Source organism: Phodopus roborovskii, unplaced genomic scaffold (assembly GCF_943737965.1).
Source record: "Phodopus roborovskii unplaced genomic scaffold, PHOROB, whole genome shotgun sequence".
NCBI lineage: Eukaryota > Metazoa > Chordata > Mammalia > Rodentia > Cricetidae > Phodopus > Phodopus roborovskii.
In genome coordinates, this window is record NW_026125391.1 from 23,120,809 (window position 1) to 23,141,589 (window position 20,781).

The 20,781-nt window shown below is 50.2% G+C and overlaps 1 protein-coding gene across 2 annotated transcripts in view; it reads left to right on the forward strand.

The window, feature by feature from the left end:
- The first annotated feature begins 1,780 nt into the window (after window positions 1–1,780).
- Ttc7a (tetratricopeptide repeat domain 7A) overlaps window positions 1,781–20,781 on the forward strand; it is a 103,938-nt gene continuing 84,937 nt past the window's right edge. The window contains exons 1-3 of one of the 2 annotated variants that reach the window (XM_051175222.1): window positions 1,781–2,167; window positions 9,312–9,475; window positions 12,127–12,295. In XM_051175222.1, coding sequence (XP_051031179.1) covers window positions 1,981–2,167; window positions 9,312–9,475; window positions 12,127–12,295 — 520 coding nt within the window. In that variant the 5' untranslated portion in view covers window positions 1,781–1,980. Of the gene's footprint in view, window positions 2,168–9,311; window positions 9,476–12,126; window positions 12,296–14,028; window positions 14,087–20,781 lie in introns of those variants that run through there. The other variant, XM_051175223.1, reaches the window with a different exon arrangement.

A 20,781-nucleotide genomic window follows, 5' to 3' on the forward strand; every position in this document is an offset into this window, starting at 1 on the left:
ACTTGGAGGAACACTAGCAATAAATCTGAAGACAGAGCTCCGTGTCCTCCCAGATACCTACACACAAACTAATGGCAGAGTCAGAGAGCCAAGCAAAGATTCTCTCTGCAGCCATTATCTAGTGTTTGCCGTCCCGGTTGACAAAAGAAAGAGGGGATCTTCTTGTTTTTGTAAGACTACCTCCATTCTGCCAATCCTGCTGTTCACTGTCCCTACCCTGGAGGTGACTCCCAGGAACAATCTGCCTGGGCAAATAGTGTGTTCTCGGGCCACCCAGGTCACGTTTTCACTCTCTGCCTCCAGAAATCTAGTTGTGCCGAAGGAACCACCCCAGGTGCGCAGGGCAGCACAGCACACAGGGGCGGGGAACCTTTGTTTTCCGGGAAGGAAGGGGGCTGCGTTTAGATCCCAGGGAAGATAACCGCGGAGAAGCTGTTTTTTGGATAGGGACTTGCGGTGTGATGAAGGGCGTCAGGAACCTGGGCTCTGATAAACTTATGTCTGTCCTGAAACCTGAAGTAGAAGGGCACAAAGTGAGAGGACCTCCGGAGAGGTTTCTGGGAGTCTACTGAAAAGTATGCCTTACCCTCGGAAATCTTCAAACTGGGACACACAGTTAGTGACTTAAGTACTGGTCTTGGGGGTTTCCAGTGTTAGTTGTAGTCTGAGTGACATCCTCAATTCCCATGAAGGACTAACGGCTCCAGTCTCACCGAGCGAAAAGTGAAGATGCAAGCTCGCTATCTGGCCTGCATAGTCCTGGCCCCTCCCTCCAAGCCCCGCCCCAAGTCCTTTGAACTTGTGGGCACTGCTCGCCTTAGAGTCTAGCTGAGCTGAGTAGGCGCTACCTGGAGCTCTGATCAGTTTCTAGACGCCAAAATGAAGTAGCAGTTACTGTTGGGATCCGTGTTTAAGAACCCGGAGCAGCCGGACCGTGGTGGTGGTGCATGACTTTAATCCCAGCACTTGGGAGGCAGAGGCAGGAACCTCTCTTGTGAGTTCGAGGTCAGCCTGGTCTACAAAGTCAATTCCAGGACAAGCTGCAAAACTACAGAGAAAAACCCTGTCTCAAAAAAAAAAAAAAAAAAAAAAAAAAGCAACAACCTAAATCCAGCCACCTACAGTAGGAAGTCCTCCAATGGAAAGAGGAGTCCGGCAGTTAAACACAAGCCTTCTCCAAGCCAGGCGCGTCCGAATAGCCTAGGTACTTGGCCCGGCCGGTTTGTTCCCAGCCCCGTGGGCGCAGCGCGTTGCATCGGGCAAGCTGGGATCCCCAGGAGCTCGGGACCCGGGCTGTCCTGTCGGTCGCTCCTGGGATTTGTGACGTGCGGCAGGCAGCGGCGGTGACGGGGCCAGCACACAAAGCCGGGCGGTCCGGGCGGAGAAGCCCAGGCCGAGAGTCCCTACGGGATGGGGGGAGGGAACGGGGAGCGAGGCGCCCCCGGGCGCCCGGGCTCCCCGCAGCATTAAAGTGAGCAGCCAGACAGCGGCGGGGGGCCGGCGGAGGGCGGGCCGCGATCGCCCGGCGCGCGCCTGGCTGCTGTGGCCTCGCCGACCGCCTGCGCGCCTGGCCCGGCGGGGAATAGCCACGCCCACTCGGGGGTGGAGCCGCGGTCCCGGGAGGCTTCGCAGCTGGCGACGCCCAGGTCCCGGGCGGGGGCTGTGGCAGCAGCTGCAGCAGCGGCGGCGGCGGCGGCGGCAGGAGCTGCTGCAGCAGCGGCGGAGGCTGCTTTTGGATTCTTTGGGGTCCCGCAGTCGCAGTCCCAGTCCAGAAGCTCGGGGCGGTGCATTGGGCGCTGCCGCCGCTGCTGCTGCTGCTGCGGACCCCCGGCCGCCACCCGGGGCCCCGCTGCCACCGGGGCCCCGGATGCCGTCTGCACTCCAGTCAACCCTGCCGGAGAGTGTGCCCCAGCCTGGACGCCGCCCCCGGCCTGGTCTCCACTTCTCCGCCGCACCTCCCATGACAGCTCCCGCACGAAGATGGCTGCGAAGGGCGCACACGGCTCCCACCTGAAGATGGAGAGCGAGATGGAGCGCTGCCGCGCCGAGGGCCACTGGGACCGCATGTTCGAGCTGGTTCGGCATCTGCAGACGCTGGGCATTTCCGGCGGCGGCAGTAGCAACCGGCGAAGCAGCCCGAGCGGCAGGTTCATTTCTCTGGACACCGGTGAGTGAAGGAAGCTGGGCAGGTTCGCCGGCTGCGAGCGCGCGAAGGGCACGGCCTCCTCCAGGAAGCGCTGCTGCTGCTCGACCGACTGTCTCGAGCGCTACCCTCCCGCAGACCAAGCAGTTAGGAAAGCCTTCTGCCCAGATGAGAGAGAGAGAAATGGCATGCAGATTGGGTGTTTGGAAAGAAGAGAGAAAAAAAGCTTGTGCTCTCAGCCCTTTAAGGTTTCGTAGGTAACCCTACGGTAACCTGGAGGCATCACAGAAGTGCATTGGACGGGACTCTTGCCACCCTAAACTGCCTACACTCCCTCATGCTGAGTTTGTTCCTCTGTGTCTTCTCTTATTTTCCCCTCAAATAGAGAACTGAGCTCTGTCCACAGCAGACTTTGACCGAGGCTTGTTGAGCGCGAGGGTAGGTCCGGGGAGAAGCCTGCGATCCTCAGTTTCTTCTCCAGTGGCGGACACTGGCCCTCTCCAGCCCTGGCAGGGGCTTTGGTAGTAGGGCTGGTTTAGCTGGGCTGGGCTCTCTCTCGTGCTGGGGCGGGAAAGCACCCCGCCCAGTCTCCAGCCCCAGATCCTGTTTCGGGTGCCTTGTACTTGCCTTGAGAGCGGTTCAGAGCACCCCCCTCCCCCGCCGCCTCCGCGCGTCGCCTCCCCGCGTGTACACACCTACTTTTTCTGAAAGAAGCCTGGATGTAAAGAGTTTCCCAACACCACCCAGCCCAGGACGCCTCTGTAGGAGAGATGGAATGATTATAATAACAGAAATAGCCTATGCCATTGCTTACTGTGTCAGACGAGTCCTCGGGACTTTAATCAAGCTATCACTCCTCACAACTGTTCCTATTTGCCGTACTCTATAGGTAAATAATTTCATCATCCAGCTAGGAAGTTGTGAAATCTGAACCCGGGATCTTGAGTACATCTTTTCGTTTGTGCTGTGTTCTCAAAGATGCCTAGAACAAACTTTCCACCCTTGCAGAGTGCCCAGAGTGGGTAGCGGGCAGGATGGTGCGCAGTTATGGATTGGACTGTAGAGCTCAGAGGAAGGGCAGCGAGCTTCAGAGAAGCTGCAGATCTTGCAGCAGTCCTGCGTGATGTTTGGGAAGAGCAAGGAAAGTGCAGCATGCAGGGATACAAGCTGTCTGAGCACGCCCATGGGGGAGCCTGTCAGTCCTTCCCTCTTCCAGGGCCCAGCAGGAAAATTGCAGAATCCCTTCTGGTGGGGCTGGTGAGGGGGGGGGGAACTAAGAATTGATGCCCACGGGTAGTAAGGTGTGGGAATCTGAGTGAGGCTGAGCTCCACCAAGCAAGGTGCTGGACCCAGACAGACAGGAAGCAGGGCCTCGGAGGAGTGCTGCTTTAGCCATTCCAAGGGAGGAGGCTCAGCACTGGGCTAATCATTGTCCCAGGAGGAAAAAGACTAAGGAGCCAAGAAGGGAAGGGAATAATGGATTCAAAGATGAACTTTAAAATCAGACAGCAGGACCTCTGGACATGTCTGTAGTCCCACCACCTGGGAGACAAAGGCAGAGGGCAGTTTGATGTCTCTGGGCTGTGTCTTGGTGAAATATTTTCACACACACACACACACACACACACACACACACACACACACACACCTAAGAGGTTGGAGCTGAGTGGTGGAGTCCATGGGTTTGATGCTCAGCATCTGCTCAGCACCGACGGTAACCAGGAGCAACTTTGAATACTTACCAGATTCTTAATGTGCTTGCCCAATGTGAAATGAAGGCAAAGTACCACATTTTCTAAACCTAACCAGATTACCTTCTACAGAACCCCTTTGGGAAATAGATACAGTTAAACTCTTACTAATTACCCTAAAGTTAGGGGTTTTCTCCACCATCTTTAATGTGGGGACACCAAAGGGAAGAGGTCACATAATGTGCACATTGGTAGAGCCTGTTTATGCATGAGTCTTCACCAGGAAGCTGGCATTAGTGGTGGAGTTGGGACCTGAAGCTAGAACTGACCAGTATAAACGGAGAGACTGACCAGTAAAGACACATGGCCTCTCCTCAGCTCTGTCCCAACCTGTGCACATGTGTGCACATACATACATGCGGGCACCAACCAGAGGAAGGAAAAAACAAAGAGCAAGAACATCTTTGGATTGACTGCTATTTCCATTCTCTTTCTGTGGATTTCTTAGCTGCTCAAGAGAATGGGGCCCTATTTAGGGGGAAGAATAATGTTGGTGTTAATCCCCCTAACTGCATAGGAAGGATGATCTTTTTTGGTTTTTCGAGACAGGGTTTCTCTGTATTGCTTTGGGAGCCTGTCCTGGAACTAGCTCTGTAGACTAGGCTGGCCTCGAACTCCTGAGTACTGGGATCAAAGGGCTTGTGCCACCAATGCCCGTCTAGGATGATCTTTGTATTGTTTATTTATCTATTTATTTTGTGGTTGTAATGACATACATCTTTATTCTCAGCACTGGGAAGAAGGCAGAGACAGAAGGATCTCTATGAGTTTCAGGCCAGCCTGGGCTACATAGTGAGACCCTGTCTTGAAAACCAAAAACCAAACAAAAAAACACTTCACCTGCCCTGCCAGACTCTTTCAGTTGCTGACCTGATGGCAACATTATGTGGAAAAGGGCAGAAGGTCCTAAGGGAGGGTGGCTGAACCCCAGAGGTCCCAGAGCTTTCTGTAGAGGCTGAGTGGCCTCAGAACCTAGATGCCAGGAGGTGAGGAAGAGGGTGCTGGCTCCTGGGCAGGCTGGCTGAAGGTGCAGAAGCTGAAACAGAGCACACCCCCCACCCCCCATACCCCCCCCAGCCTTTTTCCTGACCCAGGAGGCTGCTCCCACCGTGGGGAGATGGGGAGGTACTCCAACCTTTGTGTGTGTTCTTCAAACTCACATCCGGTGTCGTTTTGGTGAGCTTAGGAGAGGAACTACAGAGCACCGCCTGTGGCCTGAGGTCTGGTCCCGTGAAAACAAAGCCGCCCTGGTATTGATTTGTTTTTGGGAACAACTCTTTTCATGACTTCATTCAGGTGTGTTTGAAGGCAGAGCGTTCATGCAGAAGCCAGATCCCTTCTTCCACCATTTAGGGTCTGGGGATCTAGCTCAGGCATAATAGCAAGTTTTACTTGAGCTGTCCTACAGCCATCCAATGTTTTCATTTTGTTAACACCTCATTATGAAACACATTTACAAAATATTTTTAGAAAAAAGAAGGAAGCTCATCTTATTAGCATCCAGCTTCAGGGGTTATGAACTCATGAACACTCTTACATTTTAATTTGGTGTGTGTGTGTAGGTCAGAGGACAGTCTGTAGGAGTCAGTTTTCTCCTCCCACCATGTGGGGCCTGGGGATCAAACACAGCTTGTCAGACTTGTTAGCAAGCACCTTTCCTTGCTGAGCCATCTTAATGATCCTGGTGAACTGTGGTTCCTCAGCTCATTGCTATCTCACACTTTACTAATGCAGTATGCATTAAAAAGATAACCACTCTACCATTACCTTCTCTCAAAACCCCCATCTGTTGGTTTTGGGGTTTTTTTTTTTAGCTGAATGATTTTTCTTTTCTTCAAGTTTTAAACAACTGCAGTGTGAATGTATGAGCAGGTGTTCTCTCCTTCCTCTCACAAGGCTGATCATGGAAGAAGGCCCCAGTCACAGCAAGCCTTTGGGTAGAAGCCACAGAAACTCCCTTGCCAGTCGGCTGTGGAGAGAGAGAGGGCTCCCTTGACCCACACTTCCCAGCTGCAAATGTGCACATGTGTTTTCCAAATGTGAGGGCCAGGTAGGAGGCATTGGCTTCCAAAGGGCATCCTGGGACCTGCCCCTTGACAGCTCAAGAAGCCTGGGTGGAGAGCAGCTATCACAGGTGTTCAGAACAGTCAGGGGAGATGTGGTGACCCCTCAATGAGGCTTTCTTGCCTCTGCTAAGGGCAAGCATGGGGTGGGGTTGCCATAGGTCTGTCAGGAAACCAGCTTCATGACCTTGACAAGAGAAGCTGAATGCTCTGACCCAGGCCTGAGCGGGGAGCAGGTTTGGCCTTTGGAGGACAGGTGTGTGCTTATTCACCCAAACTCTCACTTGACGCTGAAAACTGAGGACCTGGGGTTCCCAGGTGCCTTTAGTTTTGTAGAATTATCAGTGAAGAACTGTAGGATGGGTAGAAGGGGAGGGAGCAAGGAGACGAGGAATTGAGCAAAGGAAATAAAATGAATTCTGACCTCCGCTGAGAGAGGAGCTGCTAAGCCAACAGATTTGGTGGTGGAGGCAACTGAGAGGGAGGACCCCTCCCCGAGGAACAAAAGTAGACAGCTAGAAGGGCTGGAGGTACAGCTCTGATAGAAGCTACTTCAGTATCAACCCCTAGCATCACACACAAAAACAACGCTGACTCTGGGTAGTAAAGTGCAAGCTGCTTGCCCCTGCTGTGGGATTTACTACTAGCTTTCAGTTTAATCATGGAAGATTACAGACTATTTTTTAGCTCCGGGGACTAAAGGTGCTTATTGTCCAGTCTGATGACCTAGGTTCTATCCTTGAACATATGTGGTGAAAAGTGAGTCTCAAAGGACTCCGTACAGGTTGTCCTCTGACTTCCACAAGCCAGACATGGCCAAAGGTCACCCCAGTCTATGAGACCACCCTCACATATATTAAGTAAATGTTGTTGTTTTTGTTTTAAGTTATCATGATCTCTGTTCTGAGATGCAGGAGTGACTTCTTGTTTGCCTGTGTTGTGCTGTTGGTTACAACCCTAACAAAACTGCTTCATGAACTACAATGGGGGACTATTACCTACCTTCTAGGGCTATGCAGGTTAAATAAAACTATATGATAAAATGCCTGGCACTTAGTAGGATCACGACAAATACGCAGTCCCTCAGAGTTTAGAGCACCACTCATCACTTTGGAGGGGGGTAGTTTTTGGTTAAGTTTCATCTCCGCTGATCTTTCCCAAAAAACAAGGCTCTATAAAAACGTAGAAAAAAAAATACACAGTTTTTCCACCTTCTTTCTGATTTTTTAAAATAATCATTTGATGCAGTCAATTCAACAGTGCTTTGTCTGGTTTCTACACATGCACTCCAGTTTTCGAACACGTGGAGGGGGTGTCATAAGCCAAGACCTGCACCGGTGCACACCACCCTGGGCGGGCAGTTTTAGAGAGTGCTCCCATTTGTGGAGAGGGGCAGTTCTGGGAGCGAAGAAGCAAGTTTCTTTTGTCGTGAAAGGTGTCCAGATGAGGGGCCAGGAGCTCTGGGACAGCTAGGTGAGTAGCAGAGGCAGCTGGCACTGAGCGGAGGTGCTGAGTTAAGCTTCAGAGGGTGGAGACGCTCCTGGGGCTAAGGGGCGGGGCCCTCTCACCCGGAGAAGGGACACAGCTTGCTTGGAACCCTGCTGTGACTTTCACAAAGCAGGGCAGAGCCCTGAGCAATGTGCGTCTTTGCTAGACTTCCGCCGCGCCTCAAAGCTGAGATTTGGAAATGAAGGTTGCCTTCCAGCCCTAGTTGATTTAAATTTAAATTTAATTTTTGAGTAGGTAGTATACTCACGAAGTTCAAACCTACCAAAGGTGCCCCAAGAGTGGAAAGCCCCACTGTGTCTCCAGCCTGTTCTCAAGGTTTTCTGGTGTGTGTGTGTGTGTGTGTGTGTGTGTGTGTGTGTGTGTGTGTTTCTGTCACTTGAATGGAGAAACAACGTACAGTGAGTGGCTTATGACTACCGGCATTGTTGTGTGCACTCCCTTTTTCTTTTCTTTTTTCTTTTATGGGGCAGGGTCTCACAAAGTAGCCCTGATTGGCCTTGAACTTGCAGAAATCTGATGCTGTTCTGTCACTATCATGACTTCACCCATGTAACTCGTGCTGGTCTTGAACTAGCTATGTAGACCAGGGTGACCTCAGACTAAAAAGAGATTTGCCTGCCTGCCTGTTCCTCACTCTGCTTTGTTAACAGTTTAACTTGAGGTCCCTTCCACAGTGGCACAGACTACGCTTCCTCGTTCCTTTTTTTTTTTTTTTTTTTTTTTTTTGTGGCTGCAGGCCACATACAGAATTCCATTGGTGGACTTACATTTTGTCTACTTTTTTTTTTTTTGTTAGTGTAAATGCTGTTGAGTGAGGAGTTACGAATAGGTTGTTTTACATGTGCAAAGGCATCTGTAGGGTGTTGCCAAGTAGTCCCTTATAGAAGTTTCTTCAACATTTGCTCCATTTGCACTGGATGATAGTTTGAAAGGGGCACATTTATAGGCAAGTTCTCAAAGTGTTAATTTTTAAAATCTTGAAGTTGGTAGCAAAGGGTCTGGTGATGCTAACGACCCTCATGTGACTGACTGTGTGCTAAAGTTTGGGTCAGGTGCGATGTGTTTTACAGGAGATTGAGCAAAGGCAGTGAAGTCTCAGGACAGAGCCAGTGTGGCAGCTGAAAGCAATGTGAAGAGGTTGGTCAGAGTGGATGTTGTTAGACACACTATGGAATTGACATAGCTCCCTGCATCCGTTGGCGTTCTCTCCTGAGATCTGGGATCTGATTCACCAGACAGGCATTTATTAGGCTCTTCCATTGAATAGTTCCTCATCCTAGGCTGTTGGACTTTAAGCTGCACACCAGACATCTGGCTCCCTGGGAAGTGTGTGTGTGTGTGTGTGTGTCTGACTCTGTGTATGTCTGTGTGTCTGTGTATGTCTGTGTGTCCGCCCCTTTGTCATAGGTGGCAGGAGTGTGGTAGTGACAAGATTGGGATTTCATCGTGGTCGGGGGAAAGCACCACTAAAGCTAATTGCCAGGTAATGAGGTATGCACGTGAGCTCCTATGTGTGAGAGGACTCTTGAAAATAAAGTCCTGGACATGTTCAATGACCTGCATTCACTCATTGCTCTGGCTGCTAGGTCACCCCAAGCCATACAAATGTCACTAAAGATGGGGCAAATCAATCGCACTCGACTTCAGAAACTAGGAGAGCGAACTGTGTTGTTAAGACACACCATACAGGTTCCCTCTTCCATGGCTTAGAACTCCCTGCAGTCCTCAAAGCTTATGGGAAATGCATTTCTTATTTCTTGGAACAGAGCCATTCACCTGCTGGGTAGGGGCAGTTAGGGACCACTGTGCACGTTCGAGGACTCAAGGATGTGTCCTGTTTTTCAGATGACTTCGGGAAATTGCTGCGAGCAGAGGCCCTCCTGGAGCAGTGTTTGAAGGATAACCATGACAAAATAAAAGACTCTATCCCTTTGCTGGAGAAGAATGAGCACAGGCTGACCGAAGCCAAAGATCACCTGAGTAGCGTCCTGAACAATGGGAAGCTGCCGGTGAGTCTACAGGTTATCTTGCTCCAAAGGTCAGGGTGGGGCCGGGGTCTCTAGGCACCAGATATGCTCAGGTGGATTCCTCTGATAGAGACGGGGCGGGCAGTCCTGAGGTGCTTCCTCCTGTCGTCTTGATGTTACAATCTGGGTGATCCTTGAAGTCCTGGCTAGCCCAAGTCTGTGGAGATGAGTGAATATTAGCCACCATGCTAACTTCTATCCACTGGGCTCAGGAACTGCAAGCATTTATCAAGGCTTCCCAGATACTTTTTACAATGACATGCTGTTAGCTGGGCTTCTGTGACCTGGGAGAGGCAGTCACGTAGCAAATATGGCTGTATCTGCTGTGACATCTGTAGCTCTGATGGGACCCACTACTTCTGGGTGCTGTCTCCTGGCAAAAAACTAGAGTAGAGATACAATGACCACAAGACTTGGACTAATTGAAGGATGGCTTCTCCAGGCTTCACTTTCAGAGTGAAATGCTTTCTCGTCCGTTCTTTCCTATTGGGCATCTTTGGAAGGGTATAGGGACATGAAGCAGAGACAGGACAGGCAACTAAAGATCTGTTTAGCAGGGAGATCTTTAATCTAAGCTGAGGAAGTCTTACAAGTACCCTTCCACTTGTCCAGGATTTGTGGTTCTGACTGTTTAGGTCAACAGTCCAAGAACACTTCAAATTCAGTCAGGGTAGCTGGCTTTCAGTGTTGCCTAGTGAAGACAAAAACAAAACAAAACAGAAGGGAAAAAAAAAAAAAAAAAAAAAAAACCCTTACGATACAGCAGTGGGGTTGTATGGTTACCATTGCTCCATAAGAGAGAGACAGCTTGACAACAGAGGTCAGGATGGACATACTTCCTGCCATCAAGAGCAGCTTTTACAGTAGTAAATATTTCATTTTAGGATGCTGTCATTTGTGCTCAGGGGTCTACCAGCAGCCACACCCACACATCATGTCCTTTCCAGCAATCACTGCCCATGGCCTGTATTTATCTTGCTCTTCTCTCAGGGTCAGTTCAGAGCTTTGCCCTGCTAATGTCCTTAGCTTCCTGACATGGGAAGCAAGGCCTGGCTGTTATTTTCTTTCCTTCACCCACAGGGAAGATGGGGCTGGGTGCTGAGGACATGAGCCTATAGCTTGAGACCAGCACGTGGAAGGGCAAAGACCTGTGGGCTGGATCCCTCTGGGGATGTATCACCTGTGACCCTAACTGAGGAAGTGGGTGGTCCCTTTGGGGAAACTAACAAATGTCCTTAAAAACAAAAACAAGACAAACCAACAAACAAAAAATAGCCTTTGAGAGTTAACTGTAGTCAGAACAGGATCCTTCTCAAGACATTATGAGGTGTTGTTTGTTTTTATTCTTTTAACTCTTTTTGGTGTTTTGCTCTTTTTGGGGGCCCGCCATCTAGCTTCCACATAAATCACATGGAGGCTTATGTTTTCTTATAAATGCCCGGCCTTAACTTGGCTTGTTTCTTGCCAGCTTTTCTTAAATTATCCTGACTACCTTTTGCCTCTGGGCTTTCTCTATTCTGTATACCTTTCTTCACTTCTCCGTGGCTGGGAGCTGGGGAGGCTTCCAGGAGGAGGTGGGGCTGAGGGAACAAATGACGATGTGGACAGGCATGGGAAAGGTTCTGAGTGAGTGAAGGCGATGAAAGAATTCTCCAAAATCAGAGAGAGTAGTGGGGATGGAGAATTTGGCTTGTGAGGGGCTTGGTTTTGCCTCACCCTGTGTGTCTTACTTGGACTCTGAGGGAGGATGATGCTTAGACTGATGGAGGCATGCCCTGGGATAAAAATACCTTGACTTACCTACCCACTTGCAGACTGGAAATCACCCTCCTGCCAGTGGGGAAGGTTAGGGCCTGGAACCAGAACTTAATTTTCAGAGTGCCCTTGTGCCAAGGGCAATGGCCCAAACCTGGTGTAAAAGGCCTGCTGTGCACAAGGCAAGCACTCTTAAGAGGTGGAAATCTTCAGAATAGAATAGACTCACATCTAAGGCTAGAGCTTATCATTCAGGGCTCCTGGCCAGCCAGACCAGCTTAGCCCCTCTCAGTCAGCACTACTGGCTGAATTAACAGTGACATCCCCTGCTAGGATAGTTTAGCCAGGGCCAAGCAGACCAGCTGAGCCCCTAAGGAGGCCCTGAGAGTCCTCTGAGTGGGTGGAGACTTGCATATAAACAGCGCTCCAGAGAGCAGGGTTTGGATTAGGTATTTTGGGTCTCCCAGGCTCCATACTTAGCCCTACTTCTGATAAAATGAGCATGGTGACCCAGCAGGTCTTCACCTCTTGTTGTCTGTCCTGTCTGCTAATGTCGCTGGTCCCCCTTCTAAAAGTCCTGCTGTAGGGGTGTAGGTGCCAATTTCAGGGTCCTTGTGGACTCTTTCTAAAGCTTTTCACCTAATTTCAGCTAAAACACACCACACACACACACACACACACACACACACACACACACACACACACACACACACGCCACAGTGTAGACAGTGGACTCAGCAGCTGTGGAGGCCATGGGCACAGGCATCATGGAGGACTTCATGGAGGAGGAAGGAGAGCTCTGAGCAAGGTCTTAGGCAGTAGGATGGCATGGTAGAAGCTTTGGAGCAGAGACCGCTAACGCATCTTTGTCCTTGCAGCCACAGTACATGTGTGAGGCCATGCTGATCCTGGGCAAGCTGCATTATGTGGAGGGCTCATACCGGGACGCCATCAGCATGTATGCACGGGCTGGGATTGATGACATACCCATGGAGAACAAGCCCCTGTATCAGATGCGGCTGCTGGCAGAGGCGTTTGTCATCAAAGGTAGTTGTGCACAGCTGTTTGGATTCCCTCACTGCCCAGCTGGTCCACTCTGGTCTCAGGTGTGCTAGAGCAGGCAGCGGCATTGGGCGGTGGGCCTGCAAGGTGGCACCCGATGTTAACCCCAGGCCGTGGCTACACACTGCTGTTCAGGGAACACAGCCTGGGTCTCAAGGGATTCTGTGAACTCTGGTTCTTAACCTGGGCTTTGTTGAGAACTAGTTATCAAACTGGATGCCCTTGGGCAAATTGCCTCTTCACCTTTCCTGGCTTCTGTTGACTTATTTGTAAAAGGAGGTTGCATACCAGCCCTCCCAGGGTTCTCATGACCAGCTGAGTTGTGTAACCAGGTCAAGAAGAACCTTACAGGGTGTGCCAGTTCTTGTCAGGCCTGCCCTAGTAACTGACACTGCTGGAGTCTATCACTCTCCAGGTGTGGGGCCCCTGTTGTGAGCAGAGAGGGGCTGCTGCTGCAGAGATCCAGTGATAAGGGCTTCCTGTCCTGCAGGAGTTCTCAACCCTCCCAGGGCAAAGGCCCAGGATCAGTGAGAGGAGTTTCATGAAGGGGACTGGCTCCCAGCTGTGTTCTCTCTCTCTCTCTCTCTCTCTCTCTCTCTCTCTCTCTCTCTCTCTCTCTCTCTCTCTCTCTCTCTCTCTCTCTCTCTCTCTCTCTCTCACACACACACTCTCTCTCTCTCACACACACACACTCTCTCTCTCTCACACACACACACTCTCTCTCACACACACACTCTCTCACATACACACACTCTCTCTCTCTCTCTCTCACACACACTCTCTCACACACACACTCATCTCTTTCTCTGTCACGGACACACCCACACACACTTTCTCACACACTCTCTCATCCCCCTCACACACACATATAGCCTGTCTCTCTCTCTCTCTCTATCTCTCTCTCTCTCTCACACACTCACACACACACACACACACACACACACACACACACACACACACACACACACGGCACACTTTGTGCCCTGGGAAAGGCCTGCTGTTTGTTAGTCGTAGTGAAATCCCTACCTCCCAGAGTGCTGATGAAATTCTGGGATGTTTGACCATCTCTCTGTTCCAGTAAAGTCAACCCTCAGAGAAAAGTCTAGAAAAGCCACCTGTATTCCTATTGGATTTGGAGCCTGGCACTGGTAGAGTAAATGTTACTGTAGTTCTACACGGGGAAACTGAGGCCTAGAGAGGAAATGTACCTTGCACAAAATTCCCCAGATGGATTGAGGACCAGGACCTCCAGTCTGTGATGCTGGCATTGGAAAATGAGTGTTCCCTCCCTGTCCAGACACAGGCACGCTCCTCTGTGGGCTTTGGGTCCTCATAGGAGTAATTGTAGTATCTATGGACGACCTGGACTCTGGCTGGAGGGACCCTGAGGTTTTTCTTTCCCTACTGAGCCCACATCATCCTAGAAAGCCTATGGCGTTGTTCTCCCTGGGCAGGTGGGCTGGAGGGCAAGTACCCGCATAGTAATGCCCAGTCTGAACTGGTCTTTATCTCCTGCTTGCTCCCCTCCTCTGTGCCCGTGGCACTGGCCGGTCTTGGGAAGGAGTCACTTTCTGGTGCTCCGGCCTTCGGGGTCTCTTGGGAACCACCTGAACTGTGGGTGTTCTGACTGAACGTTCTCCCTTGGGGCTCCTTTTCAGCCCTGTCTCCTATCAGCCTTGCTCAGTACATATTGCTCTGTGTCCTGCTCTCTACTCTAGCATGCCTCCAGCTTCTTGGGGGAACACAGTCCTGGTGGTCAGAGGTCCTGCCAGGGAGGTAAGGATCCGCCATTGCTCTCATGGGCTGCATGTGTCCCGCCCCTGCCCCTGGCCTGACTCCTCTCTGCTTGTCCTCCCTGTCCTGTTGCAGTGACCACACCTGCTGCTTGGCATGTTGGGGTTCGCCTGAGTCTGTGTGCCTGAGACCATGCACCAGGCCATCAGTGTGTGCATGCTGTGACTTAACCCAATCTGTGGGGTCTGGTGGGTCTCTTCACCCAAAGGGCACCAATGAAGATGGGAAGGGCTGGTTGTTGGGACTGACTTCATTTGCAAATATGAGTGTATTGACTGCAGGAGCTCCAAGCGCACTGAGTAGTGTACTAATAGCTGTTGCATCCTCACTCCAAGTCAGGGATGGCCTCACATGAATCTGCGGACCTCTGAGTCAGTGCTCTCTTCTTCCCATGTTACATGTAAGGAGCTGAGGTTGGAGCAGGTGGCTCCTGTCAGAGCCCCCAGCAGAGGATTGGAACCTGGGCAGCCAGGCCTCCCAGACAACCAACCCCTAGGTGGAAAAAGGTTAGACCAAATCCTTGTGTTAAGAGTTAAGGAAACAGGTTGATGAAAAGGAAACTGTTTACGCAGTACATCAATTAGCGTCTATTGGCAAGCATCTTCCATGCCCCAGAAGCCTATCAATTTTTGCTCTTTCTGATTCTGGGTGACCTCTGAACGAGCCACCCTGGCCCAGTTCCAGGACTTGTGGCTGTCAGATTATAGTTTTTTTTTTTTTCCTTTTCCATGTCTTTGTGCTCGTGTTCGTGTTATATGCATGCATGTGTGGATGTATGTTTGAGTGTATGTGGGTCTTCATAAGTGTGTATGCATGCATGTATATGGGTCTCTAGAGTTAATGGTGTTGGGAATCATCCTCAGTTGCCATTTTCATGGAGGCAGGGTCTCTCAATTAAACTCAGAGCTTGCCCTGTCTCTACCTTCTGAGATTGGGATTGCAGGCAGGCTGTCATGCCCACCCAGTCCTTCTGTGGGTTATGGAGATCCAGACGTTGGCTTTTATGTTTGTGCAGCAAGTCCTTTAATCACTGAACCAGCTCTGCAGCCCAGGACAACACCCTCACGACCCTTTTGAGGGGCTTCCATTTGGTGCTCCCCAGTGCGTGCCTGGCTAAGAGGGAGAGCACAGAGCTTCTGTGTTAGAGGGGAACCTAAACTCACCGGCCTGGGAGACTTGATGGGGACAATGAGCTGCTGGTCTTCTGGGGTTCCAGACAGGCTCCTGAGCTCTCTATCCCATCCTCCAATTGTGAAAGCGCACCCAGAACTTTCCCCTTCAGAGCAGAGAGACTTGGCAGTTTAGCCTTCAGAGCATCTAGGATATGAGGTGCACCTTCTTATCAGACAGAGGGCTCTTGTTCCTGGGGAGGTAGAGATGCTGACCTTAAACCTCACTAGGGACCTTGAGAGAGGGCTGGTTGTAGTAGTCTTGTGTTTCTGTTGTTCAGAGAGCAGCATGTGTAACACATAAATGTCTGTGGGATGGGGAATGCATGGCCATTCAACTTCTCTAAGGGTAATCTATCCATGTCAGATTCATTTAGGAACAATAGAGGACTGGTAAGGTGGTCCCTCTGGACTTTTCTATTGCCGTAAAGAGACCATGACCAAGGCAACTCTTACAAAAGAAAGCATTTAATGGGGGCTGGCTTACGGTTGTCATCATGGTGGGAAGCATGGCAGCAGACAGTGGGCTGGAGAAGTAGCTAGGAGCTACATCCTGACCCTCCGGACAGAGCCTGAGCCCAGCATGAGCTTTTGAGACCACAAAACCCACCCCCAGTGACACACTTCCTCCAACAAAGCCACACCTCCCGATCCTTCTAAACCTTTCAAAGAGTTCCACTCCCTGGTGACCGAGCATTCAAATGTGAGCCTAAGGGGGCTGGCCAGTCTTATATGAGCCCCGACAGCTGATGCCCTTAGTTTAGTCCTGGGACTCCCATGGTGAGAGGAGAGACTGCTGACAGTTGTCCTCTGATTTCCATGCTGTGTGCACACAGATGATTAAATGTGTAAAGGAGCCAAGAGCGATACAAACATACATTTCCTCCATTAAGATAGAAGGGTGTGTTGATGGAAAGAGATCCATTTCTGAAACTGTCCTTTTGCTTCCTCTTGAGTCATTGTCCCTGCCAGTCACATCCTTCTCTCTTTACGTTATGCATGAACCCCAGCATTGCATTTGGACAGTTTAAGTGCCTTCCCCCACCCGCACAGGAGTTTCCTGGGTCATTCAGCCTATAGCCTCTCCTCCACCAAGCTCATTTGGAACCTTTCGTAGTGTGTTTACCCTCCTCTGTCCTCTCTGTGGGCTCTTTCCTCTGGCCCCTACTGATGTTTCTTGAGGTCTCTGGCGCACATCCCACTAAGGAAGTATTACTTGCCAGCAGTTGATTAAGCAGGTGCCTGTTGGAGATGCCACAGGTGAACAGCTGGGTCCATTCCCTTGTGGGGACAGTGGGCAGGTGTGATATGCATCCTAAGAGGAGGAAAATTTGCCAGAACTGGTGGCAGGGACTTCCTGGTGCCACTCCTTCCTGCCCAGTTCTTAGCTTAGGAGGTCTTAGTATCAGCATCGGGGAGTGTGCCAATTCTAGTAGAGAGTGGGAAATAGAAACCCCAGAGAAGGTTGTCTGTAGATTATCTGTAGGTTCTGCATGGCCATGATGTCTTGGCTACTTGGCTGCTCCCAGGCCTGGTTTCATGAGAGCCTATGCCGTGACTCTCAGCCTTCTGGACATTTAAAGGGACAGTTTGTGAAGGGTGGGCTGCTGATGCTGGGAGGCTCTCTTAGTGTGGATGGAAAACCTCTGATGGTCTTATGGTCTCTGTGGAGGCCTTGTCTGCAATTTGGGGACTGTATGGTTGGCCTTTAGCAGTTGGCACAGGATCCATGGATGAGAAACCCAAGCCACTGTCTATGTTTCTAAAGTCTGTTGGATCTATTTCAGACCAAGCAGTCTGCCTCAGCAGCAGGCCTTGGAGCTTCTCTGAGCCTTTAGCTCTTGCTTGACTACATAAGCTAAGGCTGGGACTAGAGGCACATGCCCGTTTGCCAGGCTCCTTGGCTTCAAGCTCTCACCTATAAGTAACAGGGGCTACATGTCATCCCATCATACTGGGGCTATGTATCTGGAATTCCAGTGGCTCTGTTCATGATGGGATTGGGGTGGACGGTAGGGGTCCTTTAGGATCAGCACTGCCTTGTGTTTAACCAAGCTGGCTTCATCTTTCCTGTCCAGCTTTGGGCAGGCCAGCTTGTCGGCTCTGAAGAAATGTGACCTTTGTTCAGGTCTAGTTAACTTTGGGGGAGGAAGGGGGGAAATGAAGCAGCTGTGAGGGCTCTGATGCCTGGGCCCTTTTTCCTCCGCAGGGTTTTAGGTGTGGCAATGGTGGTTTCTATTCACCCTCTGCCAGGGCAATCCTAAAGCACTCTGTTCTCATCAGGGATTTTATTTTATGGCTTATTAAACTTTTTGAAAATAAAAGAGCACCAGCTCCTCCCGGGCCAGGGTATGGTAGCATATCTGGTTTTTGTTTTGCTGTATTTTGCCCTGGTATGGCAGGAATTAGGTGTTGGCTTTGGCTCCTTTCCCAAGGTGTAGGCTGTCTGGCTTGTGGGGAAGAGATGCACCCTGTGTGCTGCTGCCAGGGCCCCAGGCTGTGGGCCTCAGAGTGAGAGGCTGGTTTCCAGCTGCAGAGGAGGCATCTCGGGAGAAGGTCGGGTGTGTTCACTGCTGGTTCTCCAAGCATGCACCAGGCACACCAACTGGGCTGAGACACCACAAACAGGGTAAAGCTGCATCTTCTGCTGACCATGGTAGTTATGGCAAGATGGCCCCACAGGAGGGAGGCCATGGGTTGGGGAGGCAGAAGCTATGCAGTTTTCCTGCACTGTGTCCTGGCAGCCCCACAGAAGCAACCTAAGGGAGGAGGGGTGTGCTTTGGCCTCTGGTATGAGAGGGTGCAGCCTGCCACAGGAGGGATAGTGTGGCAGAGCAGCTTGGTCCATGGCGGCAGGGGCTTGCTTGCTCATACTGTAGCGGATCAAGGGGTAGAGAGCTGGACTAGAATTGGTGCTAGGCTAGAATCCTGAAGGCCCAGCCCTAGTGGTCTGTGTCTGGCAGCTAGGAGCCATTTCGTAAAGGTTCTACAACCTCCTGATGGCACCACCAGCTATGGAGAAGTGTTCAAACACAGGAGCCTGTGGGGACCTGTCACATGCAACCCATACTCCTGTTACTGAAGCCTTCCCTTGGAAGTAGTTGGGGGTGTGGATATAGACAGGGCTTAGGGCTTGCATTTGAGAAGTCAGCATGCACACATGGACCTTCCCCACCGGCAGGGTAGACAACTGTAACTCAGCTATCAGATGCTCAAGTGATAGATGGAGAAGAGCCTGGAGTGGATGCCACAAAGGAAGACACAGGAGCTGAGCTGAAGGCGGAGAGTGTTAAAGCCAGAGGACTGGTGTCTCCTGTTTCTGGCCCTTGGTCTTGGAATGAACCTGTTCCCCCCTGAGTTAGGGCTCTCACCCATGGGCCTGGAGAGCTGTGTGCTTCCTAGGAGGACATTGTGAACACCATAGCAAAGCCTCTCTCTTTCTTATTCTTTTTTGGTTTGGTTTTTCGAGACAGGGTTCCACTGTGTAGCTTTGTGGACCACGCTGGCCTCGAACTCACAGAAGCCTGCCTCTGCCTCCTGAGTGCTGGGATTAAAGGTGTGCACCACCAACATCAAGCTGCAAAGCATTTCTTTATAATACTTCATTTGTTTACTCAACATGGCTTTGATATGAGCTAGGCTTTATTGGTAATCCCCCCTTTTCTTTTTGGTTTGGATAAACTAGGACCTCAGTCTCTCTAAACATTTTGAGAAATATCCTTCCAGTCTCTTTCCCTCACAGATTTATATTTATTTTGAAAAATAAAAGCAAGTCCATAAGCTGTGCTTTGACAGCTGCTGCTAAAAGTTAATATTTTACAAGGTATGGTGGTCCTTACCTGCAATCTCAGTTGCTGGAAAGGCTGAGGCAGGAGACTTGCAAACTGTCTGAAGATTAGTTTAAAAATATTTTGTGAGAGACTGGGGAGATGGCTCAGTGGTAGAGATCACTGGCTGCTCCTGCAGAGGACCTGGAGTCTGTTCCATGCACTCACATGGTGGCTGACAACCACCTGTCACTCCAGTCCCATGCCCTCCTCTGGTGACCACAGGCACCAGACATGCTTATACTACATGCATGTAAAAACATTTATATACAAAAACCAAAAATAGATACATCTTTTAAAAAGTGATGTTAGGGCTGGAATGTAACTAACTGTTGGTAGAAGGCTTACATAGAGGCTCAGGTTTGTTCCCCAGCATTGCATAAGACCGGATGGGCATGGTGGCACATCCTTGTAATCCCAGCACTTGGAATGTGGAACCAGGAGGACCAAAAGTTTATGGTCATTCTTGAGGCTAGCCTGGGCTACCTGAGCCAAAAGACAATATACGAATTATGTTAAAACACATTGGCGCATACACACACACACACACACACAAAGACACACAGATGATAGTTTATATGTTCAGTGGTGGAGTCATACTTAGCAAGACCATGGGTTTAATTCCCAATATCAGATATAAACAGGTTCATATATATCATAAAAATTCCAAAGGCATGATGGCACACTTTTGTAATGCTAGCATTTGGGTGGTAGAGGCAAGAGGACCAACCAGGGGCCCAAGGCCATCCTCAGCTACATAGCAAGCTAGAATTTGGGATACAGAGACCCTCTCTCTCAACATTGAAAACCCAAAGCATGCATTTTAGTGTCAGTCACACAGTGCTATGCAGCCGATCTCTAGAATTCTTTTCCTTGTAAAACTGAAACTATGTGTTCATTAAACACAAAAAATAAGAACCCAGAGGCAGATACAGAAGCTGATGATCAGAAAAGCAAAGCAGCCGGTCACTAGCTCTTACCTCTACCTTAACTTGAAAGGGCTGTCCTGTATCCATGCATCCTCAGAGGGAGGCCAAAGCTCTCTGATCTTGTTTTCTCCTGCCTTATATTCTTTGTCTCTGCCTCCCTAGTGCTGGGATTAAAGGCATGAGCTATGTTACTCTTCACTTTTCTGTAGGTCATGGTGGCCTTGAACTAACAGATCCATCTGCCTGTCTCTTGAGTCCTGGGATTAAAGGTGTGTGCCACCACTGCCTGGCTGTATGGCTAGCTAGTTTGGCTGCTGGGATTAAAGTCGTATATCACTATTGCCAAACCTCTACAGCTTGTGGCTAGCTTTGCTTTCTGTAGCTTCAGGCAAGCCTTAATAAATCATTAATATGTCACCACACTTCCTCTTTTCTCCCATACTCCCTTCCCCACCCCCATGAACATTCTTTTATTTATTTATTTATTTTTATTCTATGAATTTGAATTCCCTTGAGTAGAATGCAAAGTGTGTGTCTTGTCTGTTTCTTTGTGTGGAACTAGCTCTAAACCAGGCTGGCCTGGAACTAACAGAGATCCTCCTGCTTTTGCCTCCCAAGCACTGGGACTGAATAAAGGCCCTTGGAGAATTTCCCCATTGGGGCTTTTATAAGCAGTAGTGCTATGAATCTGGATATATAAAAATTTCTTCGAGACCCAGCTCTCATTTCAGTTCTTTTGACTTTGCTCATGC